At 42.1% G+C, this 20,521-nt stretch overlaps 1 protein-coding gene across 2 annotated transcripts in view; it reads right to left on the bottom strand.

The window, feature by feature from the left end:
* Window positions 1-1,069: 1,069 nt before the first annotated feature.
* LOC113589465 (protein shisa-8) overlaps window positions 1,070-20,521 on the bottom strand; it is a 44,080-nt gene continuing 24,628 nt past the window's right edge. For both annotated transcript variants that reach the window (XM_027029145.2, XM_027029146.2), the window contains 2 exons: window positions 15,164-15,277; window positions 1,070-8,270 (listed from right to left, as the gene is read on the bottom strand). In XM_027029145.2, the coding sequence (XP_026884946.1) occupies window positions 7,807-8,270; window positions 15,164-15,277 (578 nt within the window). In that variant the 3' untranslated portion in view covers window positions 1,070-7,806. The remainder of the gene's footprint in view (window positions 8,271-15,163; window positions 15,278-20,521) is intronic.

The following is a 20,521-nucleotide window of genomic DNA, read 5'->3' as shown; positions in this document are numbered from 1 at the left end:
TGATATCTTAAAATTAAAGGATATTTAAGCAGTAATAATCTCTTGGCTATTCATTTGCTGAGCATCAACTTCTGTGTATGTTCAGAATGCTTTATGATTTCAGGAGCCGATAGATCATCAAGTGGCCTGCATAAAAATGTATTAATTAAAATAAACATGCACAAACTGAAACATGTTAGCATTGTTTTGCTCACCCTCTGAAAAAACAGTGATGATACATGTGTATGTGTGTTCATCTGTGTGTGTGCCTGTATGTGTTTATATATCTCTGTGAGGACCAAATGTCCCCACAAATACAGGAATATTTGACATTTTTGACCTTGTGGGGACTAATTCAGACAAACAATTTACTTGTGGTCACTGAGGTAAAGGTTAGGATTAAGGTTAGGTGTAGGTGATGCATAAATTATATACAGATATCTATCATTATGTCTGTGTGTGTGTGTGTGTGTGTGTGTGTGTGTGTGTGTGTGTGTGTGTGTGTGTGTCTAGAAATCCGGTTCTGCCCATTATACCTGCTGCACTGCCTGAATGATGAAGCCTCTGTCAGATTTCGGCTCTCTCTTCACCACAAGCACTGTAACAGCGAGAAAGAAATGGGCAGCATTGTTCTGTAGTAGAAATCCCAGGTAATTCCAGGTAATCCAGTGTAATCCCAGGTAAACCCAGTTAATTCCTAATCACTTCCTGGTCTGTGAGCCCTGCCCACTGAACGGCTGCTGGATTAGACATGACATTAAAACAAAAATAGCAAACAAATTCAGTTCAGTTTGTTTCTTGCATACACTGAGTCTACAGATAGAAATATTAAGACACACACACACACACACACACACACACACACACACACACACACACACACACACACACACACACACACACACACAAGTTCAAACTAGACTCCAATATCCTCACAGCCCCTGACCTCACACCCATCAACCATCACTCCCCCGACCTCACACCTATCAAACGTCACTCCGCCTGACCTCACACCCATCAACCATCACTGTCGATCTCACACCCATCAGCTCTCACACCATAAGCAATAACCACACATAACACTCTAAAGTATTTTGCTCTTCATTTTAATTTTTGTAGTAAGTTTATACAAAGACCATTTAGTAAGGATTGTCTATAAACAGATGCTAAAAAAACATACAGGTTTCTGTAAGTAGCATTCTAAAAACCTTTATCGTCAACATCATAACTAATAGGAATGTTAATATTAAGTACTGTTACATGTCCAGAGATGCAGTTACAACTCAGTTCGGACCATTTGAACCAGAGCAAGTTTGCTGTTCTCCATTCCACAATGGTTCATATGGTCATATAGAGTTTTAGAGGTTGGCTGATGTCTGAGGAACACAGCATGATTCATGAAGGATTCCCAGGACAACATGACATTGGTTTCATACTGAAATTGCTTGAAATACAACTATGGAATGCTCACCAGTCCTCTGGGCTGATTTTTTTGTTTCTTTCTGTTCGCATGGGTTTGATCCTGGGAAGCCAAACATTATACATGTGCTGCTGCAATGGTCCATAACACCTGTACATCCTTGTTCCTGTCTGAAGTATGTCATAGAAATGTTTTAAGTTGCTCAGTGGTACACTTTAGTAAGTGCTGGAAAACCCTTACCGTAACACACTGAGCCTATAGATTGACCACAGCTGGAAAATTCTTCAGTGAAAGATTAAAGAGAATTTACTGAAATATTGAATGAGGAGGTTCATAAAGAAACTGCAGAAGAAGGAGAGAGAGATGGGGAGAGTGAAAAGTTAGCTGAGGTGAATTTAATTCAGCTCCAAGCAGACTGAGCGTATGGGAAGGATGTTAAGATGGATTGGCTCTCACTCACGCTTGGGCTTCAAATGAACTCAGACATCAGTGCCATCTGGGACTTCATTCTCTCTCTCTCCACCAGTCTTCAGTCTTTCTCCCCACAAGCCTTCTCTCTCTCTCTCTCTCTCTCTCTCTTTCTCTCTCTCTCTCTCTCTCTCTATACCAGCCTTCACTCTCTCTCTCCACCAAAGCAGGATGGATGGAGAGAATGAGGAATGCAGAGGTCGCAGGAGAGGAGAATGGTTCAGAAAGTGGACTCCTACCTTCTAAATGCCTTTTCCCAGATAAGGTGGCCAACCAGGTGTGATGGAGAAAGACTTCAGAATAAGCTTAGAGTAGCAGAGACCTGCTACTGTAGACCTGTGAGCAGCGGTGGTGGTGGATGGCACTGCAGGTCTATGGAGCTGGGTCTGCACTGGGCACCATAAAGGTCTGCATTTGGACAGTTGGTCCACTCAGCAGTGTAATCTCAATGAGGATTCTTATTAGCAGTCAAGCCAGCCACTGCACAATCACCTGGTTCTAGAATACTCAGTGGGCTTCCACAGTCAAATGGACTGCTTCTTTGTACTAGTTGTCATTGCTACATAAAGAACAGCTTCTTTGCTGGTGTGTCTTCACTGTGACTGCAAGCCCCTGGCAGAGCAGCAGAGCTAGGCTGCTCAGAGCAAAGTGCACTCTGCACCCACGGCCACTACCAAGGAATATATGTAGTGTGTGTGTGTTTGTGTGTGTGCATACATGTACATGCTGATGTAGGTTCACATTTTATACACAAAAAAATATTTTTCACATGACATATATTTACAGTATCTTTTTGCTCTAAACCATTATTTGTGCATAAATATGAGATAATTAAAATTTACAATTAACAGTAGATGAAACCAACAACAAAATCAAAATTCCTGCCAATGGGATCATTAAAAACAAGTGCATGCCTAATTAGTTCTCCTGTAAGAATTGAGCCTGGGTCATGCATGGCTCTTCATTAGCTATGACCTGTTTATAGCAGCTGACTAGAGGCTTCCTCTGAGTGCTGGTTTCCCCAATTATTTTGTGGCTTCTCCTGTTTTACATAATGCTGCTGCCGTCCAAGCATTATATTCAAAAGCACCTCAGAACCAATGGAGGAGGTGGCCTTTCCAGGCCTTTTATTATTATTATTCTTATTATTAGTTTCTCTTTATCAACTTATGGTAATATTAAGAAACAAAGCCAAAGCCACTGATCTTAATAGCAGTCAAACATCTCCAAAGGCTAAGGTCCTTCTTCTGGAATCTCTCTGGCCAAAGCAATGTGAAGATGAAAACCATTTACTCCTCTGCCCAACAGATATAGATTTAATTGTAGACATTTTTTTTATTATTGCTGAAGGTCAACATACAAGCTATTACCTTCTGTTAGGCTTTGACATGCGGTAGCCTAGAACAACCCACAGAAGCATATTCCAGTGTACCCCAGCATATTCCAGCATACCAGGCTGTGTTCCTTTAGTCACACCTGAAGCACTTCACCTATGGAACAGTTTCTCTAACCATACAGTCAATTAACCCTACCAGTGTTGAAGGAAAATAAGGATCATTTGATTGCTCAGAGTGGCTGCATGGGTCTTGTCACACACATCCTCCTCAGTTTCTCAGCCCATAACCTACATGCCATTCTGTTGCCTTTATTTTAGCCAGGTGCTGGAAATTGTCATCCTTGGACTCTCAAACTGCGTTGTTTCGTGTTGGAGAATCTGGAATTAGTTCAACGTTTTTGTGCATCTTACACATAAAAGCGGTTTTCCTTATTAATAAGCCCTTATATTAACACAAATTCAAATGTAATCACTGACAAAAGGTACAGCTTACATGGTTATATGAATACACAGCAATTAAACCACCTGTCACAGAATGCTTGCCTCCCGCGAGTCACAAGGTTTGGCCCGCCATGTGAAGTGGGAGGATATTTGTTTGTGGCCACGCCTATACACACCTGCAACTTGTCTTGTCTTTATGTATACAAACCTGTGTTCTTGTGTGCAGGGTGTTGGTCATTGTTGATGTAGGGTGTTGATGTAAATGTTAGAGTCGTCATTGTCAACTTGTACTTTTCGTCATTGTTAAAGGTAGTCATGTTCATTGTTCTGTTCAGTGTTAATCGTTAAGTATTCACATTTATTGCTTGCGTTATATGTAAGTGCCGTTATGTTTTATGTAATTAAATGTTCGTCCATGTCGAGAGAGTCTGTTTGTCCTGCTCCATGCACTTCGGCAACTCAGGCCAGCATGTTACACTACCAACAAATGGAAAGTTTTAAGTTTGATTATTTTTTATACACTGTCCAAAATCATTTGATTAGCAAGTAATCTTTCACCAAAACATTAATGCATTGTTAAAGGAGATTATATTAAACATTATTTACTATACATAGAACAAGTTTCAAACATGGCAACAAAGACATCTTTAAACTGTGAAAGGGCCATGTCAAAAGTGTACTGAAACTCTGGAAGCACTTCGACGTGCTTGTCAAATGCTACAAGTTCAACTCAACATTCAGTATTTTTAAGTTCTGTACAAAACATAACAGGTAGAACTGTATACACTGTATTGCTAGCGACAAAACACAAGCTGTGTTTAGAGTATTGGACTCCTGGTCATGTTCAGTTGGAGTATGGAACTCATGGCTGCGTTCAGTTGGAGTATGGAACTACTGGCTGCATTCAATAGGATAACAGAACTCTTTCAATACAACAGTCACTGAGCTCATTTGATATTTACACCTTCTGGAGACAGCATCAAAGAGGTTTATTTGCTGTACTCTACCCTACTCTATTCTACTGTACCCTCCAGTATTCTACTCTACCCTACTCTACTGCACACTATGGTATTCTACTTTATCCTATGATACTGTATTCTGCTTTATTCTACTCTATCTTACTGTTATCTACCCAACTGTACTCTACTGCAGACTGCCATACTCTACCATACTGTATTCTATCCTATGTACTCTAACCTTGTGTTTTTACATGTTGGTCCTGCTCCTGCAAGTCCAGGACAGATGATAAATGAATCCAAGGTGTCCAAGGTTTTCTTAGGCTATGGAGTGTCTGGAGGAGTACTCTTATGCTTGTCCTTATGTTGAAAGCCAGAACACATCTCCCACACTGCCCAGGATTCTGGCAGATTTTGGCACCTTCTCGTGCCCTCCAGGTGCCCTCCAGCTGCCCTTCAGATACCCTACAGGAGTCCGCTGGTGCTCTAGTTATGAAGAGGGGTCTCATCATCACAGAACTCCCTGCTCTATAGGAGAAAGTCAGTGAACATCTGGAGGATAACACTGTTGCCTTTGCAGTCTGTAATGTGGCTGTGTTCTCTTTCTCCCAGGCTTTGTCGTATGCAATTGGCTACATGTAGAGACAGTGGCTGATAACATCTGTGTATCAGGCTGGCTGGTGACTGAGTCCTGTGGGTTCACCCGGGGCCAAGAGATACTCCAGACCAATCTCCATGGAGACAGACCCATGGATGGTAGCAGGGCCAGATAATTAAATCGCATCGCTGTACTCAGCACCACCCCATGAGACTGTGTGGGAAATTTTGTTTAAAACTGTTCGTTGAAACCTCAACAACTGCATTTTATACAGGCCTGTCCTGACAGTTTGTCACTAAGTAGAAACGAACTCTTTTTCTCTTTTTCAAAATGCACCCTGCTGGAAGTAGAGAGAGCGAAAGGGTGAGAGGGAGAGACTGTTTTTGTTGCTGCTATAGTTTAGCACTAGTGTAAAGTGCACTTATTCCAGTGGTGACACTTTGCAGAGTGTGACATTTTGCATGAGTGTGGCATTATTTTTCTGATTCCTGTAATTCCATCTCATCCTGGGTTCTGAAGCATTTGGAAGTAGTGCAGATCAGGAAATCCCTTCAAATTTTCTTTTTCCACATTCATGATCCTGTAAAAATTACAATTCAGTCATACGATACTTTGCTCTCTGCTACTATTAAATTCTATCTGGGCAAAATTTGTTAAGGTCAAATTGTCTTATTTCTGTAGTCAAAAGGCAGAATTTTTGCAATTGGCCAGCGGCAGTATCAGCTGTAGAAAGTGTATGTATGTCCGGCTCTGGATGAGGAGCTGGGGACTTTAGCTCTGTCACATCACAAAGGGGCCGTCGTTAATTACAGCGCCCCCTGCAGTGCAGTGTGTGCCATCCCAGCTGCCAGAAGCAGGCCAGCAAACAGATTGGAGCAGCATAGGCGAGCTGAGATCCAACAGCAGTCATCAGTCATTTTCCCCTGCCTGGGATCGCTTTGTGCTGCACAGCACCCATCCCTGCCTCTTATTCCATGATAGCACAGCACAGTGCATGTCTCTGCCTGTACTAGCACAGCATAACATGCATCTCTGCCTGGACTAGCACAGCATAACAGGCATCTCTGCCTGGACTAGCACATCATAACACGCATCTCTGCTTGGAGTAGCATGGTTTAGCATCTCCTATGTCCTCACAGATACTAGCTTAGCATACATCCTTGGTGGGTTATTTGTTTCTGTTATATATGTCACCCAGTGTTGTTTTGGCACTTAAAAAAGTCTACAAAATAGTGCCCATGTCTGTGTTGTTTTCTCAGAACATCTAGCCCAAAATAGTGGTATCATCAAGGGTGTACATGCATCAAAATAGCAATGCAGTCCAGCTACTTTTATGAGCATAAGCATCCTGTGGTTCTGATGCAGGTCGCACTTCTGAAACATAACAATTTTTTGTATCTACAGCAGAAACTGACTTTTCTGAACTCCTACCCAGCTACCTAGACAGTCGCTTGTCTGTTGCTATGGCACTCCCATCTTCTCAGGCCACTGTTGTCCCTGGTGATTTCTGCGTGTCCAAGTTTCATAACATTGCCTATACCTGTAAACTTTATCGCCTGTACCGGGTGATGGTGCAAATAGTAACAACTGGAGAGGAGCTGTCATGACTACATGCAGGAGCAGTGTTGACTGACTGGCAGCAGTAAAACTTGTTTCTGTCCCACTTCTGCTGTCACTTAAAACTGTAACTCTTCCACATCTGTACCCAAGCCTGACACAAATGTTCGCAAGCCAATTAACACCTGGTGTCTTCCTGTTGCCATTTTGACTTCTATTCCTATTCAGACTCTTGAGAACCACAAACCATGCCTCCTGTCAATGTGGTCCTCAACCCTGTTTAGACCAACCATGTCTCCAATTCATATAATAAATGACACTGTCCACAAACCAGGAAACAAGGAACCCTGATGCCAATCCACTTTACACCAGCTCTGTCTCCAATTCAATTAATAAACTACTTTATCCCCAAAACAGAAAATAATCAACCCTATTTCCATCCCAGTTTATACCACCTCTGTCTCCAATTCAGTTAATAAATGACACTGTCTCCAACCCACTTTAAACCAGCTCTGTCATTAACCTTCACAACTCTGCTTGCTCTCCCTCGCCTCATGCTCCTCTCTTCTCACCTCCTGTAGTGATGTCTCCCCTGTGTAAGCTGGAGGTTGGATGGGAGCTGACAGCACAAGGGTGTAAGGTCTTGTGGGACACAGGGCTCCTGAGAAGGTCCAGCTCCCTCACAGTATTTCGCAGAATCATGGACAATGGAGGGCTGAGAGACTTAATGGAAGGTAGATTAAAAATATGACCCAGAGATCCTAAAGTTCTGTGAGACACTGACCACTCACCAAAATACTTTCCTTTTGTTCAGAAAATGTTTTGGTTGACCCAGTCAGCTGTTACCACCACAGCATCTTATTAAACCCATTTTCAAGCTACTATGTTTCTAATCATAAACCTTCCAATTAGCCTTGACAGTCTCTTCTCTTCTCTTCTCTTCTCTTCTCTTCTCTTCTCTTCTCTTCTCTTCTCTTCTCTTCTCTTCTCTTCTCTTCTCTTCTCTTCTCTTCTCTTCTCTTCTCTTCTCTTCATCATGCTAGGCCTGCTTTCACACAGTCACCTCTGTCTTGCTGTTTGTCGGCAGCTTGTGTTTGGGTAGGAGGTGGGGGGACTGTCTGTACCCAATGGGCTGAGGGAACATCTCTGGCAATGTCTCTATGCTGAACTGATGCTTGTAAGAATAGGCCTGGTGTCGGCTGCTGGGGTGGGAGAGTGGCAGCTGCGGCTGGCCAATAAGGGGTACATGGTGGAGGGCAGGGCTCTTAACAGGGTCCCAGGCTCTGAAGGCTGAACTGGAGGTGAGGGGGTGGGTGTTGGTCTTTGAGATATTGGGCTTGGGGAGGTGAGTGGGTGTGATGGTGATCGCAAGCGGGGCGTGGATGTCTGGTGGTGGGAGGAAGGGCTTGTCTTTTGGGTGGAAAGCGATGGGTTGGAAGGTGGCAGGAGAAGGCTGGCGGTGTATGTAGTCCACTACAGGATAACTCTTGTAGTAGTCTCTGGCAGTTGTATCAACTGTGAGAAAAGGAGAGAGAAAGAGGGAGATAGAGGAAATTATACAAGGCATTCAGAATATAGAACAAAAAGTAAATGTTTCTAGAATCAGTTGAAACCACATTTTTCCAAAGCAACAGCATATCCATTACAATTTCTCTAAAGCAGGAAGGAAAGGTATAACATATTGTAGAAATTATGAATTCTGGCACCCTTAGAGAAAGCACATTTAACATCTCTACATCTATTCATTAAATAATGTAGCATAATAACTAATAATGATAGATGGAACATTTTAAAGAAGAAATATTTGATGTAACAAAATGCTATTCAAAAACTGCTATGCTGATCAACTTACATAATTATATATACTCAATATATACTTATGTTTCTGAATGGTAAATGCAGGGATATGAGTTGCAAAACAATTGTAGTAGTAATTATCTTGTGCTGTGTGCGATGGTCATTTAAATGAAGCATAATTTAAATACAGGAGGCTGAGAGTCACTGGTTCTGGCATAGTCAGATGTGCCCTTGGGTTTCTCTTTAACACATGCAAACAGAGTCTTTGGCCCCATTTAGCATTGGAAATGAATGTGCTGAAATGAAGTCCTTGCAGTTAGTGTTTGTGTAGGGGGGATGCTCTTAGTGAGGGGTCCTGCAGTACTCCCGGTGTAAATATTACACACTGACAGCATGCTAAGCCAGGATATGGAAAAGTGGTGGCAGTCAAGTGATGGCTTTTTGGTAAGTCAAATGTTTTCTTATTTTTATCCATATTGCTGCTGAAAAAAGCACATGTGCCAACAATTTAACAAAAATTCAACAAAGGAATGGCAACTGTTTGATAATTATGTCTTATTATAATTCTATATAATAGCTACATATTTTGGTTAGTAGTGGTAGGCAAACAGAGAATATTAGTATATCAGAAAATATTATTAATAAGTATATTGTGCTAGTATGTTAACATATTAGTTCATATTAGGTGGTGCATAGTACTGTAATATGGACTGTTATGTTATGTCAGTATATGAGCAGTAGCAGTGACAAGGTTTAGCATGTTAGCCATACTACAGGCAGGGGTTAGCATATCAGCAGAAACAAGAGCAGGTGTTAGCATTTTAGCTATGAAGAGAGCATAGTACAGTGTGGTAGGGTATTAGCAATGCTGAGCAGGCTGTAGCACATTGTGTTAGCGTGTGTTAGTGTGGTGATAGTAAACTAAACTAATGATTGAGTGTTAACCTCTCCTATTGGATTAGCCACTCTCTGCTGTGCCCTGTTCAGTGAGGCCACATCCACCAGTGTCACTCCATCACACTCTAGCAGCTTTGTGCTTGTATTTGGTGTTTTTTCCTCTTTAAGGGTTAAGAGTTAAGAGGAGAAGAAAAAATCTCTCCATTAGCACAGCTCATTTCACTGGTGAGGGAAGGAAAACGAGCAGGATGTTACAGTGTATTTGTGTGTGGGCAAAGCCTGCATCCACCACCACACCACATGCTGCACTTCTTACGTTCTTTTCAGTATGGAGACAGTACAGTCAAGCTAATTCACTAGTGTAAATGTGCCAATGGACTCATATGCTCAAATGGATGCTAATTCAAGCGCTAATTTGTTAATATATGCTGATATGCAAATTAGTACTTAGCTTAGCATGTGTGGCTTGTTTCTGTTGACTTCCTGGATTTTAATGGGTATTCCTGTTACTTCATCTTATATACTGGCTGACATTCCCACTGTAAATTTATACTGGCAAAACTCTGAAATGAGGGCAGACTGTGTTTCAGGGAGCAAGTGTAAAGTGCTAATTTATTGTTTAGGGGGTGGGTATAAAGTGCTAGTTTATTGTTTTGTTAATTTCCTCATAACCTTTTTGAGTGCTAGAAATTTTAATACTGTACTACATAATAGTAATTGATCAGTATTTGAAAATCTAGTGGTTTGTTATCAGAAATATTATTAAATCAATTTTGGAAACATGTCTATATTAGGACCTAGCATGATTGTTCTGGTTCTCCCCAGTGTCTATACAGTGGCTTCATAACTACAAACCGCCCAAATCCTTTTGCAAAAGACCACGGGTGAGTCATAGCCCAGACGACTTTATGAAATGGCAGAATGAGATGAACTGGGGGACTCCCTGCCTCTCCCCCCCCGTCTCTCTCTGTCCCCTAACCCTACCAGGTCCTGAGCTGGGTGATGTGGACAGAGTAGCATCCCACTTGAATGTAATGTCTTCAAGCATTTCGTGTCACAACTTCTAGGTAAATAGAGACTTTCATTAACAGAGGAAGAGCCTGCTCTGCTGAAATCAAATCCCATTTACAGCAGTAGTAGTTTTGATGGTGGCAATTATGTATTCCCTATGCTGTTGTTGTCGTGGTCACCTGACCTTGGGGACTGTGAGAGCCACTTTTTGCAGCTGTCTGCTACTGAGAACATGACCTTGGAGGAGGTGTCTGGGAAGACCCTCTATAGAGCCTGTGTTAAAGTATTAAATAAAGATAAACGAAATGGCAGGATCGATACCCTTTGGTGCAAGAAACTGGCTCTTAGGGAAGGGTTCAATCCAGCCTGGAGAGCTCTCCATAAACCACCTTTGGCAAGGCCTTACAGTGATTTACAGTGGAGAATTTTACATAATATAGTAACGGTTAATGCTCTTGTTTCAGTTTTAAACCCAGCTGTGAGTCCTGAGTGTCAGTATTCTGGCATGAGGGAAACAGTTTTTCACTGTTTTATGGAATGTCCCAGGTTGACATCATTGTTTAACCTCTTAATAATTATTTTTGAGCGATTTGGTGTGGTTTTTACATCAACACTCTTTATTTGTGGGTATAATTACATACAGAAAGCACAATGTCAACATTTTGTCAATGTTTTGAATTTAATTTTAGGGCAATCTAAGATGGCAGTGTGGATCAGTAGGAAGTGTTTGAAGCACAGACTGATAGTAGTATTGTAAATATGTTTAAAAGATAAAAGTTTTATTCTACTATGAATATATCTGAAAATATTTGGGGTTACAATGATGTTTTGTGCACTGTGAAAGATGAGGGAGTGGTTTTTGATGATTTATTTAGTTAAATTTTTCTTTTTCCTTTTTGAAATTGTAAGGTGTGTTTGAATGTTGTGTGCTTGTATATCGTAATTGATTAATATCGTGAAATATCAAAAAACCTCTCTCTCTTCCTCTCTCTTTCTCTTTCTCCCTCTCAGTCTCTCACTTTTTTCTCTCTCTCTCTCCCTCCCGCTTTCTCTCTCTTTCAGTCTGATGGTTTAAATGATCATTCCATTGTGTATCTTTTGAAAAACTGGACTCAGGTTAACAGCAGTTCTTTAAGAAAAGTGATCAAAGATCATGTAAGGAAAATCACAGTTGAGTTTTGCTCCAGTAAATCCCTCTGCTTCTGCTCTGACACAGTTAGTGTTTGTTTAGTTAGTTTAGAGTTAAACTTAGAGTTTAGTTCCATTGCTCCACAGTTATTCCTTTGTAAGGTCAGTCAGGAGGTTGTGAAAATAAACAACCCCATTAATCCTCATGGTGTGGGCTTGAATGCACAAGTGCACGGGTGATTCCTCCACTGGGCATTAAAAAGAGGCTCTTCCTGCCCGTGCCTGTGAGCGTGTGTTGGCGTGCATGTGTGTCGGCGTGTGCGTGTGCGCTGGAGAATGTCTATTGGTGCATACATGTCTGCATTGGGATGATGACGCGAGAGGAGCACATGTGACAGAACTGCTCAGTGGCATCACATGCACAGGAAGTGCTGGTGGGGGCAACATATGTCCCTGAGCTAGCAGGAGGGCTAGGTCACCTCCCATGGCCATACTGCACTCTCTCTCACACTCTATTTCTCTCTCTCTTCATATCTCTCTATCCCCCTCTCTCTCTCTCTCTCTGTCCCTCTCTGCCCCTCTCCTCTCTATCTCCCTCCCTCTCTCTCTCTCTCTACTTCTTCCTCACCCGCTCCTTCACTCAGTCACTTTCTCTCACTCACTCCTTCACCTCCTCTGTCTCTGTTTCTGTCTGTTGTCTCTGTTTTTCAGCTCTACCACTTTCTCTCCCTCTACCTCGTTAGTGTTTTTAATTAAGGTTGCGTTTGGGCCAATGACCTGCTGACGCACCTGTCACATGTTGGCCCCACTCCTCTCACCTTCACTCAGGCCCCTCCCCCTCTCACTCTTCCTCCATTTGATCTCTCTCTGTCCTTTCTCTGTCCTTTCCTTTTACTGTGACTGCACTGTTGGATTCGAGTCGATTCCAGGTGAAATCATCCACATAGAATGTGTGTGTGTGTGTGTGTGTGTGTGTGTGTATTGGTCCTGAGCATATGGCTGCAGAGTCTTTATGCAAGCATTAGCTGGTAGAGACATATGCAGTGTGGCTGTGTTTGTGGGGGTGGGGGGTGGGGGTGGGGGCAGGGTGTGTGTGTGTGTGTGTGTGTGTGTGTGTGTGTGTGTGTGTGTGTGTGACCCATTTAGTCAGAATAAAAAAATATTTCCCTAATGCAAAAGTCTGGGTACAATTGCAGATTTTAATATTTAATTTATTTTATATTTATTGTTACATCAGTCTTCTACATGTGGTTATTTAAGTGAGGTCAGAGGTCAATGGTGGAAGACTAGAGAGCAATATCTGCATTTGTATGTGGGATGCACCAAATAATGAAAATAGCTTTAAGCAAAAAATGTGTCTGAATTGCACATACACAGAACCCACCCCCAACCCTGGCCATATATTCATATTATATGTTCATTACAATATATTTTCTGTGTTTCATACCTTCAGAGACAGTCATATCTGGTTAGAAGATCCACATCGATGCCATACAAACTGGTGTTCCCCAACCAACAATACTTGGTCCTCTCTTGTTCTTTCTCTAGAACTTTTAGTGAGGTTATATCCTCACATGGTTTCTTATACCATGTCTATGCTGATAATACTAAACTGAGTTTGTCTTTTCCACCCCCACCCACCCAACATTCAGGTTTCTGCTCGTATCTTGGGAGGCCTAGCAGACATCTCTTCATGGATGGCAGCTCATCACTTGAAGCTAAATCTCAGCAGGACTGTGCTGCAATATATTTCAGGAGCTGTCTTCCTTAGTTAAGACCTTGGGATCTCACTAGAGAACACTTGGATCACTCCAACTGACTCCAAAAGATGTGCAATCTTGGGGTACTGCTGGATAACCAATTCTCTCCTCATATTGCTACCTTGACTCAGTCATCAGGAAAATCTGGCAATTTCTCTCCACAGAGGCCATTCAGATGCTTGTACTGCAAGAGGCCTTCCCCTCTGTGCCATCAGACCCCTTCAACTCATCCAGAATGCAGATGTAAAGTTCTCCCATGTCACCCCCCTGCTGCGTTACCTCGACTGGCTCCTTGTATTGGCTCACATCAGATTGAATACGCTTACACCTACAAAGCCATGAGTGGACCAGCTCACAGATACCTAAAAGCTCTAATTAAACCCCTCTCTGCCCTAACTAAAACCACCCTCAAGACACAATGAAGACATGACAACATGCCTCTTCTTTCAATGGCTGTCTCTTCAGCTAAATCTGGCTGTTTTGAAAACTCACTCAGTCACTAAGTAGTTAAATATTCACTTTAAAAAATCTTCTTTTCCACTCTAGCAAGGGCTTTATGCTGATAATATTCTTAACCCCGACCTTCTATTGTCACATAAGAATACATATTTGTTAGCTATTCTGGATGGTGTGCGGAGCTGTCCTGGATGGTGGCCAGAGCTTCCTGGATCGTGGGGTTGCAGAGGGCTCAGGGTAGAAGGAGATGCAGCGGTAATGATGCTTTCTGTGAGCAGCAGCTGGACTGCTTATACACAAGCTTATCTGATCTGTGTGTGTGTGTGTGTGTGTGTGTGTGTGTGTGTGTGAGGTACTTGTGAGATGTGTCCTCCTGCAGTTGTGGTGTCTGTGAGAGCACTCACTACAACATGGCTATGCCCACAGCAGGCTTAGAGCCTCTAAAGCCTCTGAACAGTGAGGTCATCCAGGGGCCAAGAGAGAGATAAATAAAAAAAATAAATAAATAAATAAAATAAAATATATATATATATATATATATATATATATATATATATATATATATATATATATAGAGAGAGAGAGAGAGAGAGAGAGGCAGCTGGAGATAGATAAAGGGATAGAGGGAGAGAGATTTAGAGAACTAGAGAGATGTAGGGAGGGAGATTTAGAGAGATAGAGGGAGGGATATCGTTCAGTCCTGCTGACCAGCAGTGTGGAGAACCATTTGTGTTTGTAATCAGTAACTGGCTGAAATGTGACCTTGCTCTCTACCCCATACACCTCTGACTTGCAGAACTCTACCTGGCACATCTCTGATTCATGCCTCTACCTCACACACCTCTGACTAACCCAGCTCTGACTCACAAGCCACTACCTCACATATCTCTGACTCACATACCTCTAATTGCATATACACATTTATCTCACAAATCCTTTGACTTACACACCTCACACGCATCTACCTCACATGCATCTACCTCACATATGTGGAACTCGCATACCTCTACCACATGCCACTGACTCACACATACCCTCTACATCACAAGCCTCTACCTCACACACCTCTGACTTACACACCTCTACCACACACACCTCTACCTCACACACCTCTACCACATGCAGCTCTGACTCATACGTCTCTACTTCACCCACCTCAACCACACACACCTTTACCTCACACACCTCTGATTCATATGTCTCTACCTCACACACCTCAACCACACATGACTCAGTGACTCACACCCCTGTGACTCATGATTGTGTGACAACAATTTATGATCAGAGACAGTGGGTAAAAGAAGACTCATGCCTCTGTGTGTGTGTGTGTGTGTGTGTGTGTGTGTGTGTGTGTGTTACCTATGGGTTTGAGAGCGGAGTACTTGTAGGCCATGGAGAGGTTATTGTGGGGGTGGGAAAGAGTCATAGCAGGAGTCAGAGATGGAAGAGCTGCATTACTCAGATGATTCTGATCTACAGAGGGAGAGAGGGGAAAAAAGAGAGAGAAAAGATGAACACCTTTATGTACTTATTTAATTACTTATTTTTTCCCATTCCTATTGTTATTTATTTGTTTTTCTTTCTTTTTACTCATTTCCTTTCACTTCTACCAATTGTTATTTCATAGCAATTACAGTTCTTTATTATAACAGAATTGTTAATTACCTTAATTGTAAAGGTTCACTCATGTAATACTGCTTTGGCAAGACTGTTATTGCACATGGTCATGCTTACTGAATTGGACTGAATTGAATTGAACTGAATTGAATAGAAAAGCGGGTGAGAGACATTGGAAGAAAGAAAGCGAGGAGAGAGTGAGAGAGAAGGGAGGAAAGAAAGCCAGATAAAAGGGAGAGCCACAAAAAAGAGGCAAAAGATTGTTTAGTTGCTGTTCGTGAGAATGTTTAGTGTGCATGTGTTTGGACCTTACAGTACTGGGTGGACTACCAGAAACTTTCATGCATATCCATTACCCTGCTGTGCTACATTAGTGTGTATGTGCTGTCAATATGGTTCTTTTGAGTGTTTCTTTGGAGGTTTGCACACAAGTAAAGGATATAAGCAATTGCAGTTTTGTGTTTGTCTGTTTACACCCTTCTCTGTTCAAATGTGTGTGAATGCTGTAAACACATGTGTTTTAAGGTTAGGCATAGCTAATCATTATCATCACACACACACACACACACACACACACACACACACACACACACACACACACAGACACACACACACACACTGGGAACTTGGAGAGGAAGATGTGAAGCCTGAGAGCAGAATTTAGTGTGACTACATTGACTCTGTCACATGAACCATACAACAGATGGCAGAATACACACCTCAGTGTGTATGAGTTCACTGAGGCTAGGAGTGAGCGAAAGCCACTTTATATACACTTCAGTACTTGTAGACATGATGAACATGTACACATCTGTGTGTGTGTGTGAGTGTGTGTGTGTGTGTGTGTCTGTGTGTGTGTGTGTGTGTGTGTGTGTGTGTGTGTGTGTGTGTGTGTGTGTGTGTGTGTGTGTGTGTGTGTGTGTGTGTGTGCATGCGCTCATGTTTGTGTGCAATAATCTGTAATGGTAAGTGGCGTCCAAACTAATCATCTTTGTACACTAAACTGCATGCAAGATTAAGAGATTAAGAGAGATTTTTATGCTCTGGCTTTGCATCCTGCTGTCTCCACCACACACACAGCTATAGTTCATCTGTTTGTCTTAGCTATGTACTTGTTCTACAACACTGCCAAAGAACTTTCCATCTACTGAACTAGATGACTGTTGATGTAATCTAGCAGAGCAGTTACATGGCTGTTGAGTGATGTTGGAGTTACAATAAGATATGTGTTGGACAGTGAGTTACAGTAAGATGTGCTCAACCATAGATTGTCCATTTGTTTACAAACTAACGATGGAAATACATACACAAGAATTCAGACCTAAATTATCCAGTTCTAAATGATCCAGTTCTTCAGCTCGGACCTGGTAAATCTGATTGCTTTATCTCCTGATTTTATGATATGTGTGTGTGTGTGTGTGGGGGGGGGGGGGGTGCATTTTTGATAAGAACTTTTTAATTGAGTTTTCCTTTCACTCTCATTACATAAAATACAATGTCTGAGATTCACACGTCAGACAGTTCTGTAAATGACACATCACTTTTAGAACCTCTTCCATCACACACACACACACACACACACACACACACACACACACACACACACACACACACTCACAAGTTCAGCAAAGCAGGCAGCAGCTCACACACTAAGCTGCAGACACAGAAAGTTCTTGATAAAGAAAGTTGGACAAATATATGGAAGCCACATTTAGTGCTTTGTGAGTGTGGGTGGTTTGATATAACTTGCTGAGTACTCTTCTTCTATAGTCTTGCAAAGAAATAAAAGATCTAGAAGAGACATCGTGAATGCCCTAAAATCAGCACTACCCACAAATGTCAAACTGTCCTCAGGGACAAATCATACATTTGCATTAGCAAGCACATTAGCATGCACGTTTGTCCTAGCTCTGCATGTGCCATGGTAACACAGCCTTGCTAATTAATAATGCATCAGCTCACAAAGTAAACATGCACAAGAAATGTGCATATTAACTTCTTTATTTAAATATGACCAGACACATAGAAAGAGAGGGGGGTTGTACAGTGAGTGTGTTACACAGTGAATGTTCCATATACTGAATATATTATACAATTAATGTGTTATACAATGAATGTATTATAGTTACTACAGGGCAGTCGTTGAGGCTGCGATCGAAGATTTGTTGTGATGTGATGTAGTGTGTGTGTTTGTGTGTGTGTGTGTGTGTGTGTGTGTGTGTGTGTGTGTGTGTGTGTGTGTGTGTGTGTGTGTGTGTGTGTGTGTGTGTGTGTGTGTGTGTGTGTGGTGTTGGTGTAGTGGAATAATGGGCAATGTGGATGAAACCCAGGATGTTGTCTTCAACATGAACCTGTGTTACCACTCAGCAACAAAACTGTCAGCATTGTGAAATAGTTTCACCATCTAGGTACACTGTTTAATAAGTTGAGCTTTACAAGTAACACTGATGTTATTTGCACAAAAGCTAATTGACAATTGCTCTTACTCAGGAAACTGAAAGGCTTTCCAGTCACATAACAAACAGTCTATGTCAGTCCGCAGCTAATATTATTGTATGGTTTAGAAATCTTTGTGTGAAGTGCATGAACTTGTTATCGGGCTTGAGATGTATGTGTATAGGTGTTGTGTGCATTTATTTGCAATATGTGAGTAGGATTGTGTCTATTTTTCTGCAGTGTTTATGAGTGTGGTTGTGCGTGTTTTTCTGCAGTGTGTATAAATGTGACTGTGTGTGTTTTTTATCTGAAATGAGTGTGGCTTATTATTGTAAGTAAACTCTTATTGATTTATCAATGCATCCTGATGTAATCTCTGCAGAGCATTAACTAAGTGTGTGTGTGTGTATGTGTGTATGTGTGTGTGTGTGTGAGTGTGTGTGTGTGTGTGTGTGTGTGTGTGTGTGTGTGTGTGTGTGTGTGTGTGTGCACATGTGCACTAGCCACCCTTGCAGAACCTGATTGATTCTGACATGCTAACATTCTTATGACCTTCAGAGCACCTCTAAGCCTCAACCTGTAACCCCCTCTCTGCCCTGCAGTTGGAATGTTCCAAGTCTGGTAGTATGAGCTTGCCGTAAAACATTAGGACTGGCTCACTGACACTGCTAGAATGGGTGGGTTTACTAGACTTCATGTGATTTCCTAATTGACACACATAACTTACACCTGCTAAAGTTAGAATGGAGAGAGAGAGAAAGAGGGAGAGAGAAGGATAGAGTAAGAGGTATAATAAAAAAGATATATAATAAAAAAGGGACAGAGAGGTGCTTGTAAGGGAGAAGAAAGAGAATAGGGGAAAAGTAGAGTCTTAGTGAAGAGATGGGCTGAGACCTAAGGACAGAGAGGAGTCAGATGCGCTCTGTGTCATACTAAACAACTCTCAGATATGGAATTGAGCTTCTTTTGTCCTGCTGTGGTGCTGGTGGGTCTGGGTCTCAGACTAGTTTCAATTCCAGAACTAGTGTGGTCCACTTCCATTTTAGTGTACTCTTCTTAGGAAACAGCCAGTTAAAATAGGACTATAGGGCTGTGAAGAGAGACAGGCTTCTATTTTTATGGATTTTATCATCAAAGAATGCAAATCGGCAAATGACAAATCAGCAAATGACAAAGAGATGAGAGGATTACACTGTGTGTCTGTAATAAACTTACAGACACACACTCTCACACACACACACTTTTATCAGACTGCCTTAAGCCCATCTGTGTCAGACTAATAAGCATGCAATGAGACGTTTACCTCTCTTGACATTTCACTTGGTCTGTATAGATCTTTTTGATCTCACACACTCCTTCACCTCAGTTTTGTGCTCTGTTACTGTATCTATTCTCTATTGTTCTAATTGGTGTGTCTATGGCGGTTAAGACTCCAGGTGTATTAACCCCATAAATAATAACAATGTGACACACACACACGTTTCTCCTAGGTTCTCTAAGTTTTTTAGCTGTCACAAACAGTGAGTCACTGAGTGTGTGTGTGTGTGTGTGTGTGTGTGTGTGTGTGTGTGTGAGAGTTTGAGAGAGAGAGTCTCTGTGTGAGAGGGAATGTGTGTGTGTATTTATGTGTGGGCGTGTGTCTGTCAGAGAGAGAGAGAGAGTGCACTATGCACTTCTAAAACAGCATGCACTGTTGTTCTAGCTGCGTGTGCATAGATGTGGGAATATTTTGTCCATATGTCCGTCTCTCTCCGTTCACTCTGTGTCAGTCTCTTCTCTTCCTCATATCTCTCTTGCAACCCACTGATTTCCCACAGGCACCGAATATCACAGGACACATTATTTCATGCCTGGAGAGCTGCGAGTTCTGTGTGCTTCGACATAAGCGCTGTATGCACTGAGTGGTCCCCACCAAGCAATTCAGTTCAGTTCAAGAAAGCTTTAAGAGCATGCATGCAGAACGATACTGGCAAAGTTTAAAAATACAGACAAAAAAGAAAGACTATGAGAACATTTGAATATATTTAGTAGAAAGAGTAGCACTAGCAATAATAATAATAATAATAATAATAATAATTGGTGTCAGACTGCCCTAGTGGACAGCACTGCTGGGGATAAGTGAACGTCACACTGCCCTAGGGGGCAGCACTGCTGGGGGTAAGTGAACGTCACACTGCCCTAGTGGACAGCACTGCTGGGGGTAAGTGAACGTCACAGTGCCCTAGGGGACAGCACTGCTGGGGGTAAGTGAACGTCACACTGCCCTAGAGGACAGCATTATAAGCATTAGGAGCTGTTCTTACCCTAGCAGGTAAAACTCCAAATTCCAGATTAATCTGATTAATATAGTTTCAATATCTATTTTAGGGTGTGTGTGTGTGTGCATTTGTGTGTGTATGCTTGTGTGTACGTGTGTGTGTGTGCGTGTGTGCATGTGCGTGTCTGTGTGTGTGTGTGTGTGCGTGCATGTGCGTGTGTGCGTATGTGCGTGTACGTGCGTATGTGTGTCTGTGTGTGTGTGTGTGTGCATGCGTGTGTGTCTGTGTGCGTGTGCGTGCTGGTGCGCGTGTGTATATGCGTGTCTGTGTGTGTGTGTGCGCGTGTGTGTGTGCGTATGTGCGTGTGCGTATGTATGTGTGTCTGTGTGTGTGTGTGTGTGTGTGC

Source organism: Electrophorus electricus, chromosome 4, assembly GCF_013358815.1.
Source record: "Electrophorus electricus isolate fEleEle1 chromosome 4, fEleEle1.pri, whole genome shotgun sequence".
In the NCBI taxonomy this organism is placed as follows: domain Eukaryota; kingdom Metazoa; phylum Chordata; class Actinopteri; order Gymnotiformes; family Gymnotidae; genus Electrophorus; species Electrophorus electricus.
The sequence above is the reverse complement of the archived record's forward strand: the minus strand, read 5'-3'. Positions and strand labels throughout refer to the sequence as shown.